At 35.6% G+C, this 23,037-nt stretch overlaps 1 protein-coding gene across 2 annotated transcripts in view; it reads left to right on the top strand.

Moving 5' to 3' along the window:
- The window catches only part of LOC111157257 (SWI/SNF related, matrix associated, actin dependent regulator of chromatin, subfamily a, member 1), a 70,788-nt gene that overhangs the window by 36,937 nt on the left and 10,814 nt on the right, over positions 1–23,037 (top strand). For both annotated transcript variants that reach the window (XM_022518531.1, XM_022518530.1), the window contains 6 exons: positions 2,375–2,485; positions 2,742–2,855; positions 13,165–13,287; positions 15,624–15,756; positions 18,860–18,978; positions 19,091–19,303. In XM_022518531.1, coding sequence (XP_022374239.1) covers positions 2,375–2,485; positions 2,742–2,855; positions 13,165–13,287; positions 15,624–15,756; positions 18,860–18,978; positions 19,091–19,303 — 813 coding nt within the window. The remainder of the gene's footprint in view (positions 1–2,374; positions 2,486–2,741; positions 2,856–13,164; positions 13,288–15,623; positions 15,757–18,859; positions 18,979–19,090; positions 19,304–23,037) is intronic.

Genomic DNA, 23,037 nt, shown 5'->3' with positions numbered 1-23,037 from the left:
TGTTTTATTCTGATGAGGTGAACATGATGATTTGCATGAAAAGGTAGAAATTGTTTTTGAGATCTCATTGTGTGATATGAATTTTAAAATTTTACAGTTCTTTCTATGGGGTTATTGGTATTAAGATTGTTTTATAAAGTGGAAAAATATTAAACAGTGAAGAGTCTAAAGATTGGTGGAACTTCTAATCCACATTCTTAGAGTAAATTAGACTTACTAAAATACTTGTCTATGTCTAATATAGCAGGTTTCCTGTGCTTCCAATTCCAGTAAAATAATGTACAAATATAGAGAAATTTTAGTAATAATTATGATTACTTATATTTTTACAATTGAATGATAAAATCAGATTTAAAAATATTCTGACTTGACATTATCTTTTATTTCTGGCTTTTCATATTTTCTAGATAGGTTCTTAAGATAGATTCAAATCATCCTTTGAAGAGAATTGAAACCTACAAAAATATTGTTTATACATAAATCATGGGAATTACAATGAGGTAGATTTTCATATAGGATTTGTTGAACCAGTTGCATTATTTTATAACCATGCCTGGTAAATTAAGTCATAATGACTGACATTGATCCTGAAGAAATTAACCTGAATTAGTTTGTATTAATGTACTCTTATCTAAAACAAACTGATTCAGCATGATTTAGTGTATTTGAAAGTTTGAGAATTGGCCCTAAAAACTTATTCCAAATTTGAATACCTAGACCTGCATGTAAGTATGGGTTAAATGGCCAACACATTAACTTAACTTAAATTTGACTAAGTTAACTTTAATAATTACTGATTTTTTTTCATTCCAGTTGAGACAAATGACATAATGGTCATTGGTAAATTATCTTTTATATTTCTATCCTCTCACATTAATCCATTTGAGGGAGGGAACAAAACTACTTTCAGTGCTCTGAGTATTTTTTATTTTATGTAAACTCACATTTTACTGTCTATCTCATAGATTCTTAGAGTTAAAAGAAACTTAAAGGTCATTTAGTCTAACCTTTTTGTAATTAAGAAATCCCATCTATAGGGCATTTATCCAGCCTCTATTTGAATATGGTCATACTGGGAATCTACCTCCTTTTGGGAGAGTTCATTTCACTGTTTTATATTTTTTCATTCTCAGAAAACTTATTTGACTTATAAGTGCCTTGATGGAAGAGATTATTTCATTCAGCTTTGTATCCCTGACATTGACTTGTAAATAATACAATAGGAACTTAAGACATATTTGTTAAATTATGTCGAGTAGCAATCTACTTTCCACATTGGTTTTAACCTTATGGATCAACAGAGAACTGTGTTCTTTTCTAGTTGATACGCTTTTACATATGTGAGTGCCACGATATGTCCGTTTTTAGTCTACTTCTTTGGACACTGTGAGAGTTTGTAGATCTCTAACCATCCTAGTCATCTTAGTTTATCATCCACTCTTAAACTATGGTACTAAGGTTGGAATTCCATCCTTAGATAAGATCAAATAGAGTGGGATCATTAATTGTAGATTAGTGGCCTCTTTTGTGCGCAGGTACTAGGATAAGCACTGTGAAATCAGGAAAAATACCTGAACTGGAAAACCATCCTTATAGACTCCAGAATTTTGTGTTGTCAGTTTAGTCTATTGGCTTTTAAATTGTATTTTCTAGCTGATATTGGGGTAGAGTTTTGTAATGCTACCTAATCATCATTGTTCACTCAACTTTGGGTGTTTAATAATAATTTAGGTTTAACTCCTGGCAGTTTATCTAATGCCTTAACTTATGTGGTCACATTTAATCCTCAAGATAGGTATTACTCTTCCCACTTCACAGAGGGAGGAATTAATCTTCCCCAAGTTATACAACTGGTACAGTGGCAGAATCTGGTTTCAAATTCAGGTCTTTTCTGATTCCACTGACCTTTTCCATAGCTACCTTACCAAGACCTTATTTCAGTTTAAACTTTCTCTTGATTTGAAGGGACATATGCCTGTCGTGTTGATATTCATCATTTACCCCTTTCAGCTACTATCTAGTTCATACACTTAACTCGGTTACCAGAGTCAATGTTAGTCTTCTATATTAAATACTATTTATTTCTCCATAAAATACTAACCAGATTGTGCAAATCTTCTCAATTACTAAGGAAGAACTAAGTTTTTAATAACAACTAAACTTACTTATTAAAAAAAGAAAACAAAAGCATCCTTGCACCTAAACTTGGCATATACAGTACAGGGTTTGGAAATTGGGACGTAAAATTGTGACTTCTAAAGTGTAAGTTTTGCTTTTTCTGAATGGCTTTAGTTTTTCTATGCTTCTACAACCTTGATGTGTTTGATTTTTAAAAACGTTTTGGAATAATTAAATTCCTTGTTCTTATGTATAGCTTGGGATGGTGGAATGGATTGAACCTCCTAAACGAGAACGCAAAGCGAACTATGCAGTGGATGCCTACTTTAGAGAGGCTTTACGTGTCAGCGAGCCAAAGATTCCAAAGGTAAAACATTATGAGGCCAGTTTTTATGTTCTACAGCAGAATTCTCTAGTAACATGGTCTGTGATTTGGATTGACTTACATTAATGCAACATTATAGTCTTTACAACAATGATGTATAAAATTGCTTGATGTGGCCCCACAACATAAAGGGATGTCATTGTATTTATTTTTCTATATATAAAAGAAATGGTAAAAGAAATATGTTCACTTCATGTATTGAAAACAAATATGTATGTAATGCATTTTTCTTCCGTAGGCTCCAAGACCTCCAAAGCAGCCAAATGTCCAGGATTTTCAGTTTTTCCCACCACGTTTATTTGAGCTCCTGGAAAAGGAAATTCTTTATTATAGGAAGACAATAGGCTATAAGGTAATTTTTCAAGTTTTTATTTATTTAACTTATTTTAAAAATTTTTTTAGATTAGTATAATATAATCTTTTAAGCTAATGTAGTCTATAAACCAGACTAGAAAGCATTCCATTTTAATGTAAGAGAACATAAAAGTAAATCAAATTAGTGATGTTTCTAAAACTAAAGAGGAGGGGCGCCTGGGTAGCTCAGTGGGTTAAGCCTCTGCCTTCCGCTCGGGTTGTGATCTCAGGGTCCTGGGATGGAACCCTGCATCGGGCTCCCTGCTCAGTTGGGAGCCTGCTTCCCCTGCTTTCTCTGCCTGCTGCTCTATTTGTGATCTCTCTCTCTCTGTCCAATAAATAAATTAAAAAATATTAAAAAAAATTAAAGAGGAGGTTTAATTAGGAGTCGTGGATTAAACTACTAAATCACCAGTAGGAGCATCACAGAATGGGATTAATGGAGAATTATCCAATATTTCAAAAATCATGATAATAACATATATTATTGTAATAATGCTAAATATTTGAGTAGTGAAAGAATGTGTAGAAAGAACAATAGGCGTATGTTTAATTAGAAGTGAATATATGATAGATGACAGGAAGTTTTTTAATTTTTTTTTTTAAAGATTTTATTTATTTATTTGACAGACAGATTACAAGTAGGCAGAGAGGCAGGCAGAGAGAGAGGAGGAAGCAGGCTCCCTGCTGAGCAGAGAGCCCGATGCGGGGCTCGATCCCAAGACCCTGAGATCATGACCTGAGCCAAAGGCAGAGGCTTAACCCTCTGAGCCACCCAGGTGCCCCGACAGGAAGTTTTTAATCCTTTTCCTTAAAATGACCAAGGAACAGTACTTTTGTATTTATTGTTCTTGGGTTGATGAAAGCCCTATTGGTAGTTATTTGATTGTTGCCACTTAGGTGTTCATGATGAGTGTGATAATGAGTTCTATCATTTTAAAATGATCTTTTGGAAATGAAGATTCTTATTTATATAGTTAGGTAAGAACCTGTTTTTATTGAGGGGAATGTTTGTCACCCTAAAGGTATCATACTGAGAGATTAAGCATACCTGGTTATTTCTATATGCTGAAATTGAATTTCCAGTGAATGGGAAGGGATGACCAAAGGTGTAAAATTCAGTAGTAAAAACAAAATTATAAAAATATTAATACTATTATAATTTTATGAAGTTTTCTATTTTATGAATTGGATGCTGGGATTGAGCCCCGCATCGGGCTCTCTGCTCAGCGGGAAGCCTGCTTCCTCCTCTCTCTCTGCCTGCCTCTCTGCCTACTTGTGATCTCTGTCAAATAAATAAATAAATAAAAATAAAATTTATTTTGTGAACCTTTATCACAAGTGGAACAAACCCCACATATTTTGATTAGTAGCTGTAATGTGCCGAGAAAAGCTTCATGTGTATCAGGTACTTAATTCATTTGTATTTTGGAACTAGAGTGGATCTCTAGAGTGTTTGTACTATTTGTCCAGAGTGAGAGCATTACCATTTGAAATGGAACAAAAAAGGGTTTGCTTGCTATTTTTGTACCAAATTTCAATATATACATAAACAGGAACAAGAAAGTGAATATAAGTTAGTTATAATCTCTTAGGGAGATATAATTACCTTTGAATGTATTTAACCAACATGACTGGATAAAGTCTGTCTTTGGAAGTTGTCGAAGAATAAAAGTACCATGGTTGAACATTCAGACCAGGAATGAAATCACTTTCAAAGAAAGTGAAAATGGTGATATACCAGAAGAAACAGGAAATTGTAGATCCAAAATAAAAATGAAAATAGTAAAAGTTAATAACGTAGTAATATTTCATGAGGTAAATAAATATGTATTATCCTACTAAAAGTTATACAGTTAGGTTTAGATCATTATTTTACTTTTGTAGATTGCTATTAGTGAGACTTAGAAAAATTGAAATGTTAAGTCCAGTTAGTAGTCAACCAAATATCTGTGTAGAGCATTTTATGACTTATGAAATGCTTTATTACATACGTCATTGATTTCTAACAGCCCTGTGAGATAGGTGTTATTATCACCTCCATATAAGAGGTGAGGAGACTGAAGGTCGGAGAGGTACTCGTTCAAGGTCACATAGCTAACAGGGGTGCTGGTCTCCACTCCAGTTTCTCAGTGTTCAAATGTTATGCTCTTTCCACTCAGACATTCTGTGCTATTTCTGCATGTGACATAGCCCTGCTGCTTTTTGCAGCCCTAAATAAGGACTGTGTTTATAGTGGTGTGACATGTTGTTTGGGAGGTGAGCCAAGTAGTAGTCAAATATCAGCAATAAAAAAAGTCTTCTCTGCCAATATGACTATTTATGCTCCTTCTTTGGAGATTCTGAGATTCTGTTTCCTGCCATAGGACAGCTCCCACCACATCCTGGCCACAGCTCTGGTTTTAATTCAAGCAGTTCCTTTCATTACAGGCAGTTTGTGGTTAGGGGTGAGGTCTCATAATCACAGTTGAATGGTGGCCAACTGGAAGGAGATGGAAGAGAGAGAAACCTTAGAAGGGGGAGGAATGAAGGGACAACTGCAAAAGGTGACGAGAAGGAGGCAGGTGGAAGAAGGGAGAACAGGGATGAATGAGGAGAGGGAAGACGACATGGAATCTATGTGATGGCACCTGACTCTTTTCTCTTCCTCACCTCCCAGAGATACATGACAGGAGAAGGGTGTATGAGTGAAACAAGGGCTGTTTTTCACTTAATCCATACTTGTTGAATACTCCTCTGTGTCAGGTCCTAGGCCATGCATTGGTGATAAAGTAGTGAAGAAGACAGATGAGGTCTCTCAGTGCATGGATTTTGTGCTCTAATGGAGGAGACAGATATTAAGCTGACGCCACAGAGTAATGACATTATTTGTTTTCTGTGCCTACAGACGGTGCTATGAGGGAGCATGACAGTGTGTATCTAATGTGGGTTGGGAGATCAGGGTGATGGTCCCTAAGGAAGTGTTATTACATTGAGATCAGAGAGACACACAGGAATTAATCAAGGGAAGTGTGGGAGAGAAGAGCTCTGGCAGGGAGACCATAGGTTGTATTAGGAAGGACAATGGCCCCTTCGGAAACGGAAGGCAGCCCAGTGTTGGTAAGGAGGGAGAGGGGTGAGATGAAGTTGGTGAGTGAGTGGTCAGACCATCTGAAGTGCTGAACATTAATTGTAGGTCACATTAATTAGGTTGAACTTTAGCTCTAGAGCAAAGGAAAACCACTAAGGTTTTTTTTTAAGGCAGATGGATGGGTGGGTGGTAAGATACTAATAGCAGATACTTATTTCGTCCTTACTTGTGTTGCTTTCTGTTCTGAGTTCTTTCAAAAGATTAGTTAATTATCCTCATAACAGCCCTGAAATTACATCCCTGTTTTATAGATGGTGAAACTGAGGCACATAGAGGTCGAGTAATTTGCCCTGGGTCAAACAACTTTTAAATGGTAGAAGATGATCAGATTTACATTTTTAAAAGATCACTCTGGCTGCAGTACAGAGAATGATGAGTTTATACAGGAAAACCAGCTAGGAGGCTGTTAAAGTGTGAAAAGATGAGAGAAGATGGTGGTGGCTTGGAGTATAGTGGTGTGGTGGTGGAAGGAAAATCCACCCCCTACCACTCTACTAGCCTTGTGCTCTCTTTAGCCTCATTTTGGGTTGTCTTTGTATCATCTTAAACTTGTCTTGTGCTCATATATATGCGTATCTAGCTGAGGATTTATGAGACAGATTAAGAGTACATTCTGGATGTTGGCTCTTTCTGAACCTTGTCTCTTCCATTCTTTATCAGCGGATGCAGACCTGAGCTAAGGTGGGTGGTTTAATTAGGTAGGTGTTGTGTTTGAATTCAGAGTAGAGACAGATGAGCATGGCATGCTAGTCATCTGCAAAATCTGCTTTTTTGTTTTCAGGGATGATGTGATATTGATAACTGTTATACATATCTTCTCGAAGATACCTGATGTTTTTTTTTTCCCACTATAGCTCCAGAAAACTCACCAGAACCACAGTGTGAGTGGAGCAATAGTTTATTCTCACTTGAACAGAATTGATGCAGTGCACTTACCTGGTATTCTCTATGCATAGTTAGGTTCTCAGAAAGGGACTCCTTTCCACCCTCTGCTTAAAGGATTGCTAGCTCAAGGGAGAGAGGTGTAGTCTTAGAGCTGGGGGTATTATGGTGTATGGTACTGTTCTGTCAATTTTGAGTCCCCATAGCCTTACTTTGTAGTGATTTTGGGTGGGACAGCAAGGGGCTCAGTACTTTTTTTAAAAAAATAGATTTTATTTTCATTTATTTGAGACAGAGAAAGAGAGAGAGCACGTGCGTGCGTGCACGTGCACATGCATACACACACACACACATACACACACACACAGGAGTTGAGGGGAGGGACAGAGGTAGAGGAAGAAGTAGACTCCCAGCTGAGCAGGGAGCCTGACAAGGGTCTCAGTCCTAGGACATTGAGATCATGACCTGAGCCAAAGGCAGATGCTTAACCTACTGAGCTACCCAAGCACCCTGGGCTTGGTACTTTTGAAGCACTTGGTAAAGAGCATTTTTCTCCAGAGCTTGCTTATTTGCATTTTTATTTTCTATTTTGTTTTCCCTCCCTGATGTCTAACACAGCAAGGTCACAGCTATATTGCTCATGATAATATCTGGAAATAAAGAGTTTTGTTTTATTTGAGGCTGAGAAGTATTGTTTGTTTTGCCCTAACCACTTGGTGGATAGCAGTGCATTATGTGTCAATTCTCCTGGCTGTCTAAGCTTTGACCTTGTTGCAAGTTAGACACATTTAGCAGTTTTAATGCTCTTGCAACTTAAAGGAGTTAATGTATTTAATCATTGTGTTCCCTGAAATCTTCTATTGGAAGAGGATGACTTAACTGAAATTTCAATTGTAGAATTTAAAAATCCAGAGGATCTAGAAGTCCCTTGAATCTAAGACCTGGAGTGCAAGGCTTTTGCCATATTTGAAGCGAAGAAAGCTGTAAAACATTTAACATTTTTCTTCATAAAAAAATTCTTTAGGGACAGATAAAAACATTTGACAAATGGAGGAAGTTTCATAATCTTTGTGAGTTTGGGTAATGTGCCATTGTGAGCCACCTGTCTGCCGTGGTGGAACAGTATAGTGTGTGGATTTCAGTTTGTGTGCTGCCACATTTAATTCATTTTTCCATGTTTCTATGAAATGTTTGCTAAAACTTGTTCTAGCCAAGACCAGAATTTTCTTCTCACTTTTCCATGGAACAAAGCTCTTAATTGCAAATTCCTTAGTGTCTGACTAGAAATCCAAGTAATCATTGAGTTGTTTCCTTTTGAAAGGTAACTGATTAAATTGTGGCTGTATTAAGTGTTGCTGGGGGCCATCAGTAAGACATACAGTATGAATTCTTGAGATAACTTCTAGGTATCTCATTAGTATTGTTGGTCTATAATTTGTCTACTTGATTCTTTTTTTTAATAAAAGATTTTATTTATTTATTTGATGGAGAGAGATCACAAGTAGGCAGAGAGGCAAGCAGAGAGAGAGAGAGAGGGGAGGAAGCAGGCTCCCTGCCGAGCAGAGAGCCCAATGCGGGACTCGATCCCAAGACCCTGAGATCATGACCTGAGCTAAAGGCAGAGGCTTAACCCACTGAGCCACCAAGGCACCCCTGTCTACTTAATTCTTACATAGCACTTTGAAATCACTCCAGGAAGTTTAATGCCGACAAGAACCTCATGAAATAAAAAATGAACTGCTTTTAAAAATGATGAATATTAAGAAGTTTTTTTTCTTGTGGGAGGAGGTACAGGAATATAGGAATTTTGAGTCATTTCTAATTCTAGAAATTTTACCAGTTATGTATTTGAATTAAAATAGTTAGCATATCCTGGTGGTGGGTATTAAGGAGGGCACGTATTGCATGGAGCACTGGGTGAGGTGCATAAACAATGAATTTTGGAACACACACACACAAAAATTAAAAAATGTTAAAAAATTAAAAAAAATAAAATAGTTAACATTGATGAAGTCATTCTAAAGTTTTGTTGTATTAAAAATATGAGCAGTGGATGTGAAAGTAGTAGTCTGCCATGGAGCCTAAAAACTAATGGTATAATATAATATAATATGATTTTGCTTTTATTAAAGTTCAAGGGGCAATTTTTAGTATTGGGGATATCGACATAGGAGTAAACAGTTTATTTTATGTGGGTATGTTTCTAGGTCCATCTCTGTTTTCTGGCATAAAGTTCAGTGTTTATGAAATGCTTTGTTACAATATGGTTTGTTGGACATGAAGTATTTGAAGCTATTTGATAGAGAAATACCTTAAAATTAAAGAGGTTTTTCTTCAGTTAATGTTTGAAGCCAAAGTTATTTCACATACCAGCAAGGGTCTGTTAAACTTTTAAAGCTATGCCTATAATTTTTTCCAAACATTTTGTTATGAAAAAATTGTTAACATACAAAAATATTGAAATAGTTGTACAGTGAAATCTATATACACACCACCTACATTTTCCAATCAACATCTTACTGTATTTGTTTTGTCTATTATTTGTCTATTCGTCCAGCCTCTAGCTAATGGATATCCAACTTTTTTTAAAAAAAGATTTTATTTGTTTATTTGAGAGAGAATGAGCAAGAGAGAAAGTATGAGAGGGGAGAGGGTCAGAGGGAGAAACAGACCCCGCTGAGCAGTGAAACCCTATGCAGGATTGGATCCCAGGACTCCAGGATTATGACCTGAGCTGAAGGCAGACACCCAACCAAATGAGCCACTTAGGCACTCCTGTCCAACTTTTTAAAATGCATTTCAGAGTTGTAGACATAAGTATATTTCACCCAGAAAACACTTCAATGTGCCTATCATTAGCCAGAGTTCAATATTTTTTTGATTCTTTTCTTAAGGTAAAATTTGCATATAATGAAATGTATAAACTTTTAAGTGTTTCATTCAATGTATTTTTACAAATGTATATGCTGACATAACTGGAACCCCTAGGAAGATCTCGAACATTTCTGTCACCCCAGAAATTGCCTCTTCCCAGTCAATATCTAGACCCACTCCCCAGATACAACCACTGTTCTGATATTTTCCTTCATAGATTAGTTTCTTCCCTAGAATTTCACATGGAATCATACATTATGTGCAAGATATCTTTCCCTTAACATAATGTTTTTTGAGATGCATTCATGTCCCATTATCAGTGGCTCATTCTTTTTTATTGCTGAGTACGATTCCATTGTAAGGCTATATACCACAGTTTCCTTATCCATTCTCATGTCGGTGGACATCTGGGCTGTTTTATGGTTTTTGGCTATTATAAGTAAAGCTGCCATGAACATTTTTGCAAAGGTCTTTTTATAGATATATAGGAATGGAATTGCTGGTGTGCCTCTAATTTAAAAATTGAATTTAGTTATTGAAAAAGTTACCCAAGAAAATAAATATAAAAGATAAAAGTTATCTTTAATTATGCTTATCACTAGCCTGCATTTCATTTTTAATTTATACTTTCTTTTCCATTTCCATTTGTTACCATCCTAGGCCAGGTGGTCATACCTCATTTCTAGATTATGACCATTCAGCTGGTTCTCTTACGTCTAGTTGCTTCCTTGCTTCAATCCATCCAGCACAGAGCTTACAAGTGAAAACACTATGTTTTAACACTTTAGTCTCTTACTGAAAAATCTCTAGTGGTTGCTGCTGTCTACTATATAGCTTTTTTTAAAAGTAGGCTCCATGCCCGGCATGGGGCCCAGTGTAGGGCTTGAATTCACAACACTGAGAGCAAGACCTGAGCTGGGATCAAAAGTCAGATGCTTAACCGACTGAGCCACCGAGATGCCCCCACTGCTGTATAATTTCAAAAGCCCCTGTAGGGCGCCTGGGTGGCTCAGTGGGTTAAGCCGCTGCCTTTGGCTCAGGTCATGGTCTCAGGGTCTTGGGATCGAGCCCCGCATCGGGCTCTCTGCTCAGCAGGGAGCCTGCTTCCCTTCCTCTTTCTCTGCCTGCCTCTCTGCCTACTTGTGATCTCTCTCTCTGTAAAGTAAATAAATAAAATCTTTCAAAAAAAAAAAGCCCCTGTAAATCTATCTCAACCTGGTCTTGTTTCTACTCCTTTTCAATGTAAACCCTGTATGGTCCTTCTTGGCTTTGCTTTCACCATTTTTGCTCATACTGTTCCAGCCTAGAATGTTGTTTCCGTCTTCTCCATTTCCCTAAGTCCTTAGACTTCAAAATTCCACAACTAGGTTGTGAGCTTCCTGTAGGCAAGGATTATGTCTACTGCTTTTATATTCCAGTGAATACCTGTCATAGTGCTATGGACACAATAGACATTTAATCAGTACTTATTAATTTGATTGTGTGGTACTTATGATTGCAAATAAATGTGTTTTTTTCAGTAATTCTTTTAAACCCAGTTAGTGGGGTTTATATTAAAAAAAACTACTGGATGCAGTAGTTTTAAAAAATATTTTTTTTTCGGGATGTCTGTGTGGCTCACTTGGTTAAGCGTCTGCCTTTGGCTCAGGTCATAGTCCCAAGGTCTGGGGATCGAGTCCCACATCGGGCTCCCTGCTCCTTGGGGAGCCTGCTTCTCCCTCTGCCTGCTGTTCTCCCTGCTTGGGCTCACTTGCTCTTTCTCTCTCTCTGACAGATAAATAAATAAAATCTTAAAAAAATTTTTTTTCAAGTTGCCATGCTATAGTTTCAAACTCTCTGAAAATGTATATCAATTAGGGAAGTGTACTCTGAAACATAACTACATTGTAGTAAAACCATGACTATCTGATATCTCTAGGGAATGAGTTGTTTGTGGTAGGTGTACATATCAAACAGTGGAAGGCTAATGTCAATTCTTTTCATGTTTAATGGAATCCTATAAAATATACCACACATGTTATGTACCGGCTATCTTTTTTTTTAAGGATTTTATTTATTTATTTGGCAGAGAGAGATCACAAATAGGCAGAGAGGCAGGCAGAGAGAGAGGAGGAAGCAGGCTCCCTGCAGATCAGAGAGCCCGATGCAGGGCTCGATCCCAAGACCCTGATCATGACCTGAGCCGAAGGCAGAAGCTTAACCCACAGAGCCACCCAGGTGCCCCTGTACCTGCTATCTTAAATCAAGGGTGCTACATTGTTACTGCAGGTGCACATAGAAATGGTGTGAGGCTTTGGCCTGAGTGACTTAGTCTGTCACTGCCTACAATGAATGCTGTTCCATATTGCTGAACTGTAATGGTTGTCTGTGTTCACTGTGACACGTGGAACATAGGGGCAACAGCTTTGAGATGCAGGTGAATGGCTTATTGCTTACCTCTTTGGAGAGCTGAGTTTCTGTCCTCAGTCTTTTGGACTTGAGCTCTCTTCTCAGTTGGCAGTGTATTTGTAGTTCTGTATCTAAAACACTAGAGTTTCTGTTGGTCACTGCTGCTGTAGCTTTTTCTCTTGACTGCTGGTTCCATCATAACTGTTTGTGTGCTCTGCTACCCTTTCCCTTTTATATATATTCTCTATTTTTTTTGGTTCTTCATTATCTTCTCACTTATTCCATTCTTTACATTTTATGTGAAGATGCTCTCCCTTTCCATACCCTGGCAGGCAGTAAAAGCACTTCTTTCTTTTTGCATTTTGACCTGATGAGAGCATTGAATACATACTTCAGGTGCATTGCACTGCTCTCTCCTGGTCTGTATTGCCAGGTGAATATGGGCACTTTTTATACTGCAAAACTTTTTGTTTGTTCTGGGCTTGAGATTTTATTATATAATGTTGGTGTTGGCATAATGACATTATTGTTACTACCCTATATTACAATATTACAATGATGTATTTTGTTCCACAGTTATAATTATTTTTTAAAATATTTTATTTATTTATTTGTCAGCGAGAGAGAGCACAGGCAGGCAGAGTGGCAGGCGGAGGCAGAGGGAGAAGCAGGCTCCCTGCTGAGCAAGGAGCCTGATGTGGGACTCGATCCCAGGACGCTGGGATCATGACCTGAGCCGAAGGCAGCCGCTTAACCAACTGAGCCACCCAGGCGTCCCCACAGTTATAATTAAATCTAGAATATAATGTGGCACTTAGCAAGGGGTTTAACTCTAAAATACCATGCAGCACGTTTAAGAATGGTTTTTATCTTGGTAATATCATTGTACTAAGAATGTGGAGAAGATTATATGTCATTCTGGTATGACTTTATATTGTTTACTGTTGAAATAACTCTAAGATTGATATATAAATATACACCCTCAATTAATTTTTCTCAACAGTTTACTTATAATTCATCTCTTGATTTATAGGTCCCAAGGAATCCCGATATTCCAAATCCAGCTGTGGCTCAAAGAGAGGAGCAAAAAAAGATTGATGCAGCTGAACCTCTTACACCAGAAGAGACGGAAGAAAAAGAAAAACTTCTTACCCAAGTAAAATATTTTAAATGACTGAAGTGTTTCTGATTAACTAGTAGAAAGAAAATACAGAACACATTTACCTTTTATTGTATGGGCTGATTAGACACATCAACAATACACAGGGCTATTTTGTAAACATACATTTACATCAGCTCTTCCTATTTTTTATCCTGTTTATAGAATACACCCATTTGGAAATGCTAGGAAATACATAAATGCAAAATATAAGTGTCAGTTATTTCTATGAGGACATACATTTTATCAATTATGTTAACCATGTATGACTCCTGATAAGCAATAAGTACTAGCATATTCTTGGAAGTTTACATTTATTTTATTGATTGTAAACTGTCCTCTGAAATTATACTCTACTAATCTTTTATTTATGGACTAATTTCATAATTCTCAAAATTCCTTTTATCCTGTCTTGGAAAGAGCTTTAATGTAACAGTGAGAGAGTTCTGAAACTTTGTAAGGTGATTATTGTATAATTAAAAGCTAATAGTTACTAAATAGGAAACGTTTTCATTTGAACAAAATAATAATGCTTTCTGGTCATTGTGGCTTTAATAAGTCTTATGAGTGTAGAAATAATATACAAATAATCTATAGAAGATGAATAATCCATAGGAGATAAAAAAATTATAGCTTAAAAGACTTTTGCAAGATAATAAACAAACACGTATACTGTATGAAACCACCTTAGTGTAGAAAGATGCCAGTAAGATTTATTTATTCAACAAATTCTTTTGAACAATATGCAAGGCACAGTGCTAGGAAAGTTGCCACATTAATTATTGAGAGATAGTTTTTGTATTTATATCTTATTTATTACATAGGTCTTTTCTTTGTTATGATGTGTGATTTTACTGAATGAATTTTTACAAATTATATTCATATATTCATAAGTTTTTGAGCCAATGCCTGGAAGTTGTAAAGTTTAGTTTGCAAATGTAATTGCAGTTGGCCATTAGGACTTACTGCAGAATAAAATAAAACATTTAAATATTCATGTTTTATTTTCACAATTTATTTCCTGAACATAGAAATAAAGCTAAGGTCTTAGAATGCTACTTGGCTTGCAGTATATGGTGAATGTATACTATATTGTGAATATACAGTATCAACTGAGGAATTGCTCTAGTTTGTAATTAGAAGTAAAATCAATTTTTTTGCCCCTCCTAGTAGTCGAATTCACCTTTAAACAGCTTTCTCTGGTGACTTAAACAATTAATCTTCTAAGAAAATCATGGCAGAGATACAAAATGTGGGGTCATCTGAAATCTTCATCAGCTAAAGAAAGGCTTGGGATAGAGTCTTGAACAGCCAGGGATATCACATTATTATGGGTTTGGATATAAGGAATGGAAAAAAATTCTTGGTTTTATGACTTCACAGACATACTAATAATACCAAAGAGATTTAGGACATGATTGGTTAAACTGTTCTGTCTTTTAATAAAGAAAGTGAGTGGGATCAATAATATTCTGTTTATAGAAATTCTCTTTATGAATACAATTTTGAATAGAAATGATTTATTCACAGCACAGTTGATCCTAGACAACATGGGAGTTAGGGTGTTGACCCCCTATGTAGCTAAAAAATTTCCTGTAACTTTTAACTTACCTAACATCCTACTGTTGTCTGGAAGCCTTACCTATAGCATGAACAGTTGATTAACACATATTTTGTATGTTACATGTATTGCATACTGTATTCTTACAATAAAGTAAGGTAGAAAAGAGAAAATGGTATTAAGAAGATCATAAGAAAGAGAAGATACATTACAGCACTGCACAGTATTTATTGAAAAATCCATCTATAAGTGGGTCTATACGATTCAAGCACATGTTCTTCAAGAGTCACCTGTAGTTTGGAATGATGTGAAGAAGAGCTACACATTTTTTTCTGCATTCTTATTTTTTCCTCTGTGTTTTTTGATCTAATGCGATCACATTCCTTTCGTAATTTACATGGGGAACAGATCTTTGAAAAAAACTGTTTAAGTACTAGAATATCAGGGCTTCATTATTTGTATTAGCATTTTTGTATCATTGCATTTGTATTTTAATGTAGGCATCTATTAAATACGGAATTAAAAACTGCACAATATCTTGGAACTATAAATCCGTTCATAGTACTTGGAGAGAAGTACATTCTCTTCATGATAGAAAAGCAGTTATTTTTATAGCACTCAACTTCTCTTTCTAAAAAAACCTGGGATTTTGTAAGGAGGGGGCACTTTAAGTCTTTTAAAGTATTTTTAATGTATCATTGTATAGAAAGCAAAACAATAATTGGGTTTGCTAATTTAACTTGTATTGATAATGCTTAATTTCTGTTCACAGGGATTCACAAACTGGACTAAGCGAGATTTTAACCAGTTTATTAAAGCTAATGAGAAGTATGGAAGAGATGACATTGATAATATAGCTCGAGAGGTAGAGGGCAAATCCCCTGAGGAGGTCATGGAATATTCAGGTTTGTATGTGACCTTAAAGATAGTATTTAATTGTGGGGCGCCTGGGTGGCTCAGTGGGTTAAGCCTCTTCCTTCGGCTCAGGTCATGATCCCAGGGTCCTGGGATCGAGCCCCGCATCGGGCTCTCTGCTCAGCGGGGAGCCTGCTTCCTCCCCTCTCTCTTTGCCTGCCTCTCTGCCTACTTGTGATCTCTGTCTGTCAAATAAATAAGTAAAATCTTTAAAAAAAAAAAGATAGTATTTAATTGTAACCTTATTCATTTCTTTAGTGTCAATTTAATTGTATCATTGTTCAGAGATCTTCTAAACTTTTACAAATAAAGTGTAAGTGAAAATATAAAATATAATTGTATTTCCACAAAAATGGAAATTATCTAATTATCTAAATTATCTAATTATTGATTAGAATTAGATATTTAGAAATCATCTAAAAATTATCTAAATGGACTGCTATTATCATCAGTAGTTAGCTAATAGAGGTAAGTAAAGCCCTAATGAAACAAAGGTAGCTATTGAATGAGCGTTGAAAAATTTAGTTTCCCACTTTCCCATCTCTGGAATTTGGTCTTCTGGGCAAATCAAATCTGAGACTTTAGGTTCAAAGGATTGACTTAGTGTCTTTCTAGGTCATCCTTGAAGTAGAAAATTCCTCTCAGGCCATTTTATATCCTCATACACATATCCTCAGGGTTCCAGTCAACTCCAGGCAGGTCATGTGCATTCCATTAACTTGGGGCAAGCTGGAATAGATCTAAAAAGCCTGGTTGAATAAATCTTTTGATTGGCTCTAGAGTCATTTCTCTTTCTTACTCAGCTGTGTCTTTGGTCTTGAAGCATATGGAGTTAATATTAATTCCCATGTCACAGCACATCCAACCTCAGGCTTCTGAAACAAATCTTATTAAAGATAGGTAATTATCTCTAGCAAGTTTTCTATATATAGGATAGCAAGTTTCTAACTTCCAAATAGGTTGAACTTTCACATTTAGTCTGAATATGAACTGTTTAGAGTCTAGAGCATTTTTTCTTATGGAAGCAATAATACAAAGTAGGTTTAGGTTTCAGTGTTAACCTCTCAAAGCCTATTTAGCTTAACAACTGAAATTCTATGTTTTTTTAGTGATAAATAGCAGGGAGGAAACGTTATAGTACTAATAATTACACCAACAATTGACACAAGTTAGGAACAGCTTTTAATTTATCTAGAGTGTTAGTGCTTGAAGAAATCCAGGTTCTTAGAGAAAAGATGCTTTTTATTTTAGAAATCTGAAAGGGTTTCTGGTGATTACCAGGGAATTTTGAGGCTGATTATATTGAGTTTTTATTTCATATAATATCAAATTTAAGAATTACCTTTTCCTTGATTCCAGCATAACATTACTATTACTTTTAAGTTTTATCATATAGTTTAGGACATTTGGGGTCTTAGAGAGGGCAAAAATAGATGAGAGAGAGAAATTCTAGTAGCAAGAATAGAATGAAAAGAGTCTAAGAGAGATTTTGTGCAGAGAGATTTTTCTGAAATAGAATTTTCTTTAAAATAGCATCAATGTGTATGAAATTGTAAGAAAACAAGTGATTAAAAAAATACCATGTCAGATGTTCTGGTGGCATGACTACCTCAGGACAGCTTAATTAGGGTCATGTCAGAGGGTAGGGAGATTAGAATGACTTTATGTAGCTTGTTGTAATAAAAGAAAATACAATTGGCTGTTTGTGGGTATATTATACATAGCAGGCATTTATATGATGAGTGAATAAGTAAAATGAAAAATGAACAGAGGTGCTTATGAAAGTCAGAGAGTGCCAGTTCCTCATGTGATGCTGAGATGGGTGGTTAATGTCCAGTGCAAAGAAGAAAATGGCCCAGTAATGTACCAATTCTGTGCTCTTGGCTGGATGTTTCCCCCTCAAATTTCTATGTTGAGATCATAACCCCCAGCGTGATGGTATTAGCAGATGGGGGCTTTGGGAGGTGATTAGGTCATAAAAGTAGAGCCCTCATGAATGGAATTAGTGCCCTTATAAAAAAGACCCCAAAGAGCCCTCTTGCCTTTTCCACCATGTGAGGACACATTGAGAATACGGTCATCTATGAACTAGAGTGTGGGTTCTCACTGGACTTGGCATCTGCCAGCACCTTGATCTTGGAACATCCCAGCTTCTATAACTGTGAAAAATAAATGTTTGTTGTTGAAGCCCCACCCCCACAAAAATAAATAAAAGTCAGAGAGCTCTAACATTCCTTTTATGATAGGCTCTAAAAATGAAAAGTTTGAGAAGGTAGTGTATGGTATTAAGAGGTCTTTCACCGAAGTCATAACGTGTGACATAATACAGCCAAATTATTTAAATCATACATAAAATTTGGATGACTTTGTCGGTTTTTTTTTGTTTTTTTGTTTTTAAGAGAAAAGGCTATTTTAAGTACGTTTAGAAAACAAGATACAGGTCATTGGAAATATTATAAGTATAGTGAGTGGTTCCAAAAGTAAAGCAAAAGTTTTGGTAGAAATTGCTGTTTCTTAGGAAGTTTGAGTGATCTGTTGATAATGGGTTTCATTTTTTAAAAGATTTTATTTATTTTTTATCTGACAGGCAGAGATCACAAGTAGGCAGAGAGGCAGGCAGAGAGAGAGGAGGAAGCAGGCTCCCTGCTGAGCAGAGAGCCTGATGCGGGGCTCGATCCCAGGACCCTGGGATCATGACCTGAGCCGAAGGCAGAAGCTTTAACCCACTGAGCCACCCAGGCGCCCCAGTGGGTTTCATTTTTCATTTTGCATGCTGGGAAGCTATGTTCTTTAAGTTTATATGGTCACCCTCTCTTCTTTTTATATGTTTGGTCCTTTCTGTATCATGTTTGAATGAACACATAGCTTAAATTAGTGTCTGTAGTATCTTTTGAAATCCTAGTCATTTGGTGTTGATGACTAAAAATTCCATATTTCATGAAAAGAAATACATGAATTATTCTTTATTTTTTATTAATTCTTTGTTATCTTAAAGAATTATTAGGAATCTTAATTCTTTGTTTTACACCTCCTTGGATTCATTTGCTTAAGATGGTAGTACAGTTACTAAAAAGTAATAATTCTGTTTTTCAGCTGTCTTTTGGGAACGTTGCAATGAATTACAAGACATTGAGAAAATTATGGCTCAGATTGAACGTGGAGAAGCAAGAATTCAACGAAGGATCAGTATCAAGAAAGCCCTGGATGCCAAAGTACTATGTTTCATAATTTTCAAATTATTATTAGACTATTTTAATTGACAGGATGATTAGCTTTGAGTTATTGCACATTTAGCTAAAATCACTATTTTGTTTAAATGTACAGATTGCAAGATACAAGGCTCCATTTCATCAGTTGCGTATTCAGTATGGAACCAGCAAAGGAAAGAACTATACTGAGGAAGAAGATAGATTCTTGATTTGTATGTTACACAAAATGGGCTTTGATAGAGAAAACGTATATGAAGAATTAAGACAGTGTGTACGGAATGCTCCTCAGTTTAGATTTGACTGGTTTATCAAGTCTAGAACTGCCATGGTATGTATTCTTTTCTTACTTATTTCCTTCAACTTTTTATCTTGAAAAATCTCAAATATTGTATATTCTTCATTTAGATTCTCTAATTGTTAATATTTTGTCCTCTGCCCAGATATGCACTTAACATACATGCATAGAATCTATATATACATATAGAATCTGTATTTTATATTCAGAAATACAGGAATATATCTATATTCAGAAATACATACCTGTATCTGGTATTCATAAATCTACAAATCTAGATTTCTGAGCCAGTTGAAAGTAAGTTGCAGACATCATGAGTGTTCATCTCCAAATACTTCAGCATTTATCTGCTAAAAATAAGGACCTTTTCTTACATAACCACAATAGCTTTATCCTACCTGACAATGTTAACATTGATTCAGTAATGTCATGTAGTATACAGTCCCTGTACAAAATTGTCCAGATGTTCCCAAGGTGTCTTTCAACTCTTTTTTTAAATTGATGATCCACGCAAAGTTCACATATTGCATTTAGTTGTTGATTCTCTTTAGTTTCTTTCAATTTACAACTTTTTGTTTTTCTTTTTGTTTTTTATGACAGCAGCTTTTTTAAGGTGCCTGGGCTTATTGTGTTGTAGAATGTCCCATATTAACTCATTTGCTTATTGTTAAATTTAGGTTAAGCATTTGGGGCAAGAATGTACATAAGTGATGTGTACTTATCACATCACATCAGGAGGCACGTTGACATAGGTTGTCCACTCTTGGTAATGCTAAGTTTGATCACTTGGTTAATCTGATGACCACCAGAGCTTTAAAGGTACCTTCCCCCTTTGTAATTAGGCAGGTGATACTTGAGATGGTGTGAATGACCTAAGGATTTATTTTTAATGAGAAGGAATTTTTGCTTAAGTTGAATCTTTAAAAGAATATGATACAACAGAGAATAATTAAATAGAAGAGCTATTTTAGCTTTGTGCAATTTACTTCATTACTTTCTAACATGAATTGTGTTCCTGTTAAATTCTACTGCTGCTTGGACAGTGTTCAAATTGATACTGAACACTTTTAAGTGCAACACATTTTTAATGTTAGGATTGTCAGTCTTTTGTCAGCTGAGGTAATTAAGACAAAATAGATTTATATAGCCTAAAAATTAAAAGCACCAGAAACAAACAATTTAAACAATGGACGTTTTATTTTAGAGAGGTAGAGAGAGAGGTGGGGGGAGAACAAGGCAGAGGGAGAGAGAATCTTAAGCAGGCTCCATGTCCAGTGCTGGAGCCCAACATGGGACTTGATCTCACAACCCTGAGATCATGACCTGAGCTGAAATCAAGAGTTGGCCGCTTAACTGACTGAGCCACCCAGGTGCCCCTGAACAATGGACATTTTTAGGTAGTTGGTATCTATCATAAGTGTTTTCTTGGCCTAAAGTGTGAATAGGGGTGTGAAACAGTGCTTAATACTTTATTTGATTTCATTTTATATTTTCAGTTCAAGCTGAATAAAAGGAAAAGAAAAATCTGAGTTGCTATATTGAAGACACTAATTTGGGTAGATACTTTATAAGAGAAAATATTTCTTAAAACTTGAACATAAATTTAGAGTGGTCTTGGATTATTAGAATGTTTATGGAATACATAATGCTGGAGAGCTAGCAAACACTTTGGATTAAGCCAGGATTCAAAAGGAACTAGAGAAATTGGAATGATGGACAGGTTAAGTCTCATAACATGACATTTAATAGGGATAAATTTTATTTATTTATTTATTTATTTATTTTGAATGTGTAGAAGAATATTTATTTAGTTAGTTCGTTAGTTCAGTTAGCCACTGTATGGTACAAAATTTAAAGTGCTATGTTTACACAAAAGAATATGAAGAGGTATATATGTTAATAAGATACAGTAGGAAGATTGAATTAAAAATAAAAAAGATAATCTGTAGCATGAAAAGCTGATGTTTGAGATGGGAAAGAGTTGCTTGACAGGGTACTTTAGATGATTGAAATAGATTATTGAAGAACAAAGTAAATAGCTTTTCTATTATCTTTGAAAATGAGCTTCTATTTTGACTGAAGACTTTGGCAGTGAGCTAGTTGGCCTTTTAAGGTATCTTCTAGCACAGTGCATTTATTACCATGTTTAGCAGAGAACTCCTTTGAAAAGCCGTGAATTTAAAAATTTTGGCCATTTGGAGTTTTATGTGTGTAATGATCTAATGTAGAGCAGCATCAACAGCTTGTAAAAGACAAATGCCTACCTGCATTTGTCAGTGAATCATGTTTTAGTTCGTAAGTGCCCTTTTATGTGATAGAACATTTGCTGAATTTTGAGTATTATTTCAATGATATCTTACTCATTTTTTAAAAGGTTGAAAGTTTAATGCTGTTTTCAGTTTCTAGAAACATTAAACTAAAGCAGAGGATGAAACAGATTCAAAAGTGCAAGAAAAACCTTACATTATTTGTAATAAGAACATGGCTATAGAACCACATAACTTTATTTTATTTTCTAAGAAAAAACCCTGGTATATTATTATCAACCACTAGATGTCTCTGAACTCCCTTGTAAAGATGCTCATTTTCCTGTGTCTTCTACAAAGCATTTACTTCTTTCTTTACCAAGAGATTTAAATCTCCAATGTATATTTTCCGAAGAGCAGATATTAACTAATTATGTGATTACAAAGTGAAACCTTTATTTTGTCTGTTAATAACGAAGATATCTTTGTCCTTCCGTGAGGTGGAATTTATGATTTCTAAAGAATCTGTAAGAACATATAATGGTTTATTTCATATTTAAATATTTTAATCCAAAGCTTTTTGTTTGTTAACTTTTCTGTCATATTGTTTTTATTTCCCTCCTGGTTAGTGGATAAGTTTTGTTTGTATTTCTGGATTTAGATTATAGGTAATATATTTTAGAACATGCATATAGTTAGACTTTTTGGAATATTTCATGGCATTATCAGTCATTTAGGAATTAAAGGAATGGATTATTAATAATTCTAGGTGATCCCTTTGCCCTCTTATTTTATTTTATTTTATTTTTTTTAAAGATTTCACTTGTTTATTTGACAGAGAGATACACAGCTAGATAGGGAACACAAGGAGCGGGAGTGGGAGAGGAAGAAGCAGGCCTCCTGCCGAGTAGGGAGCCCGATGCGGGGCTTGATGTGGGGCTCGATCCCAGGACTCTGGGATTGTGACCTGAGCCAAGGCAGATGCTTAACAACTGAGCCACCCAGGCACCCCTGCCCTCTTATTTTAAATAATTGTTCTTGTATAGTGAATCACGTGCACAGTCTAGGAAGAGGAACTTCCTCTTGAAAAAGGCAGTTGTATTTTCCAAAGTTAATTTGTTTGATTGAAAAATCCTATCTTAGAACTACAAAGGATGTAATTTGATACATTATGTGAGTGTGTCACTGTGTTCAAATTAAAATCTTACTGAGTAAACTTTAAACTTAGCTTTACTAAAGGAACTGTCTTTAAAAAACATAGTTTTCTTAAAGGTGACTCTTCTTTCCCAGAGACACCAATAAATAGTGTGAAATACTTTGGAAAAAAGTGAGAACCTTGATAGTTATATTTTATTCAGCCATTTCAGAGTACTGAATATGTGGCTTCTGACTTAACTAACAGTCTTATAGTGCTTAAAGGCATGAACCTCCACTTCTAAACATGTCTCACTTTGAAAGCCTTCAGCTAAAGAACGAAGATTTCTTTGAGGCTGTTCTCCATTTAAAAATGCTGGCTATACA

This window comes from Enhydra lutris, unplaced genomic scaffold (assembly GCF_002288905.1).
Source record: "Enhydra lutris kenyoni isolate GAN:26980312 unplaced genomic scaffold, ASM228890v2 scaffoldscaffold53, whole genome shotgun sequence".
NCBI lineage: Eukaryota > Metazoa > Chordata > Mammalia > Carnivora > Mustelidae > Enhydra > Enhydra lutris.
The sequence above is the reverse complement of the archived record's forward strand: the minus strand, read 5'-3'. Positions and strand labels throughout refer to the sequence as shown.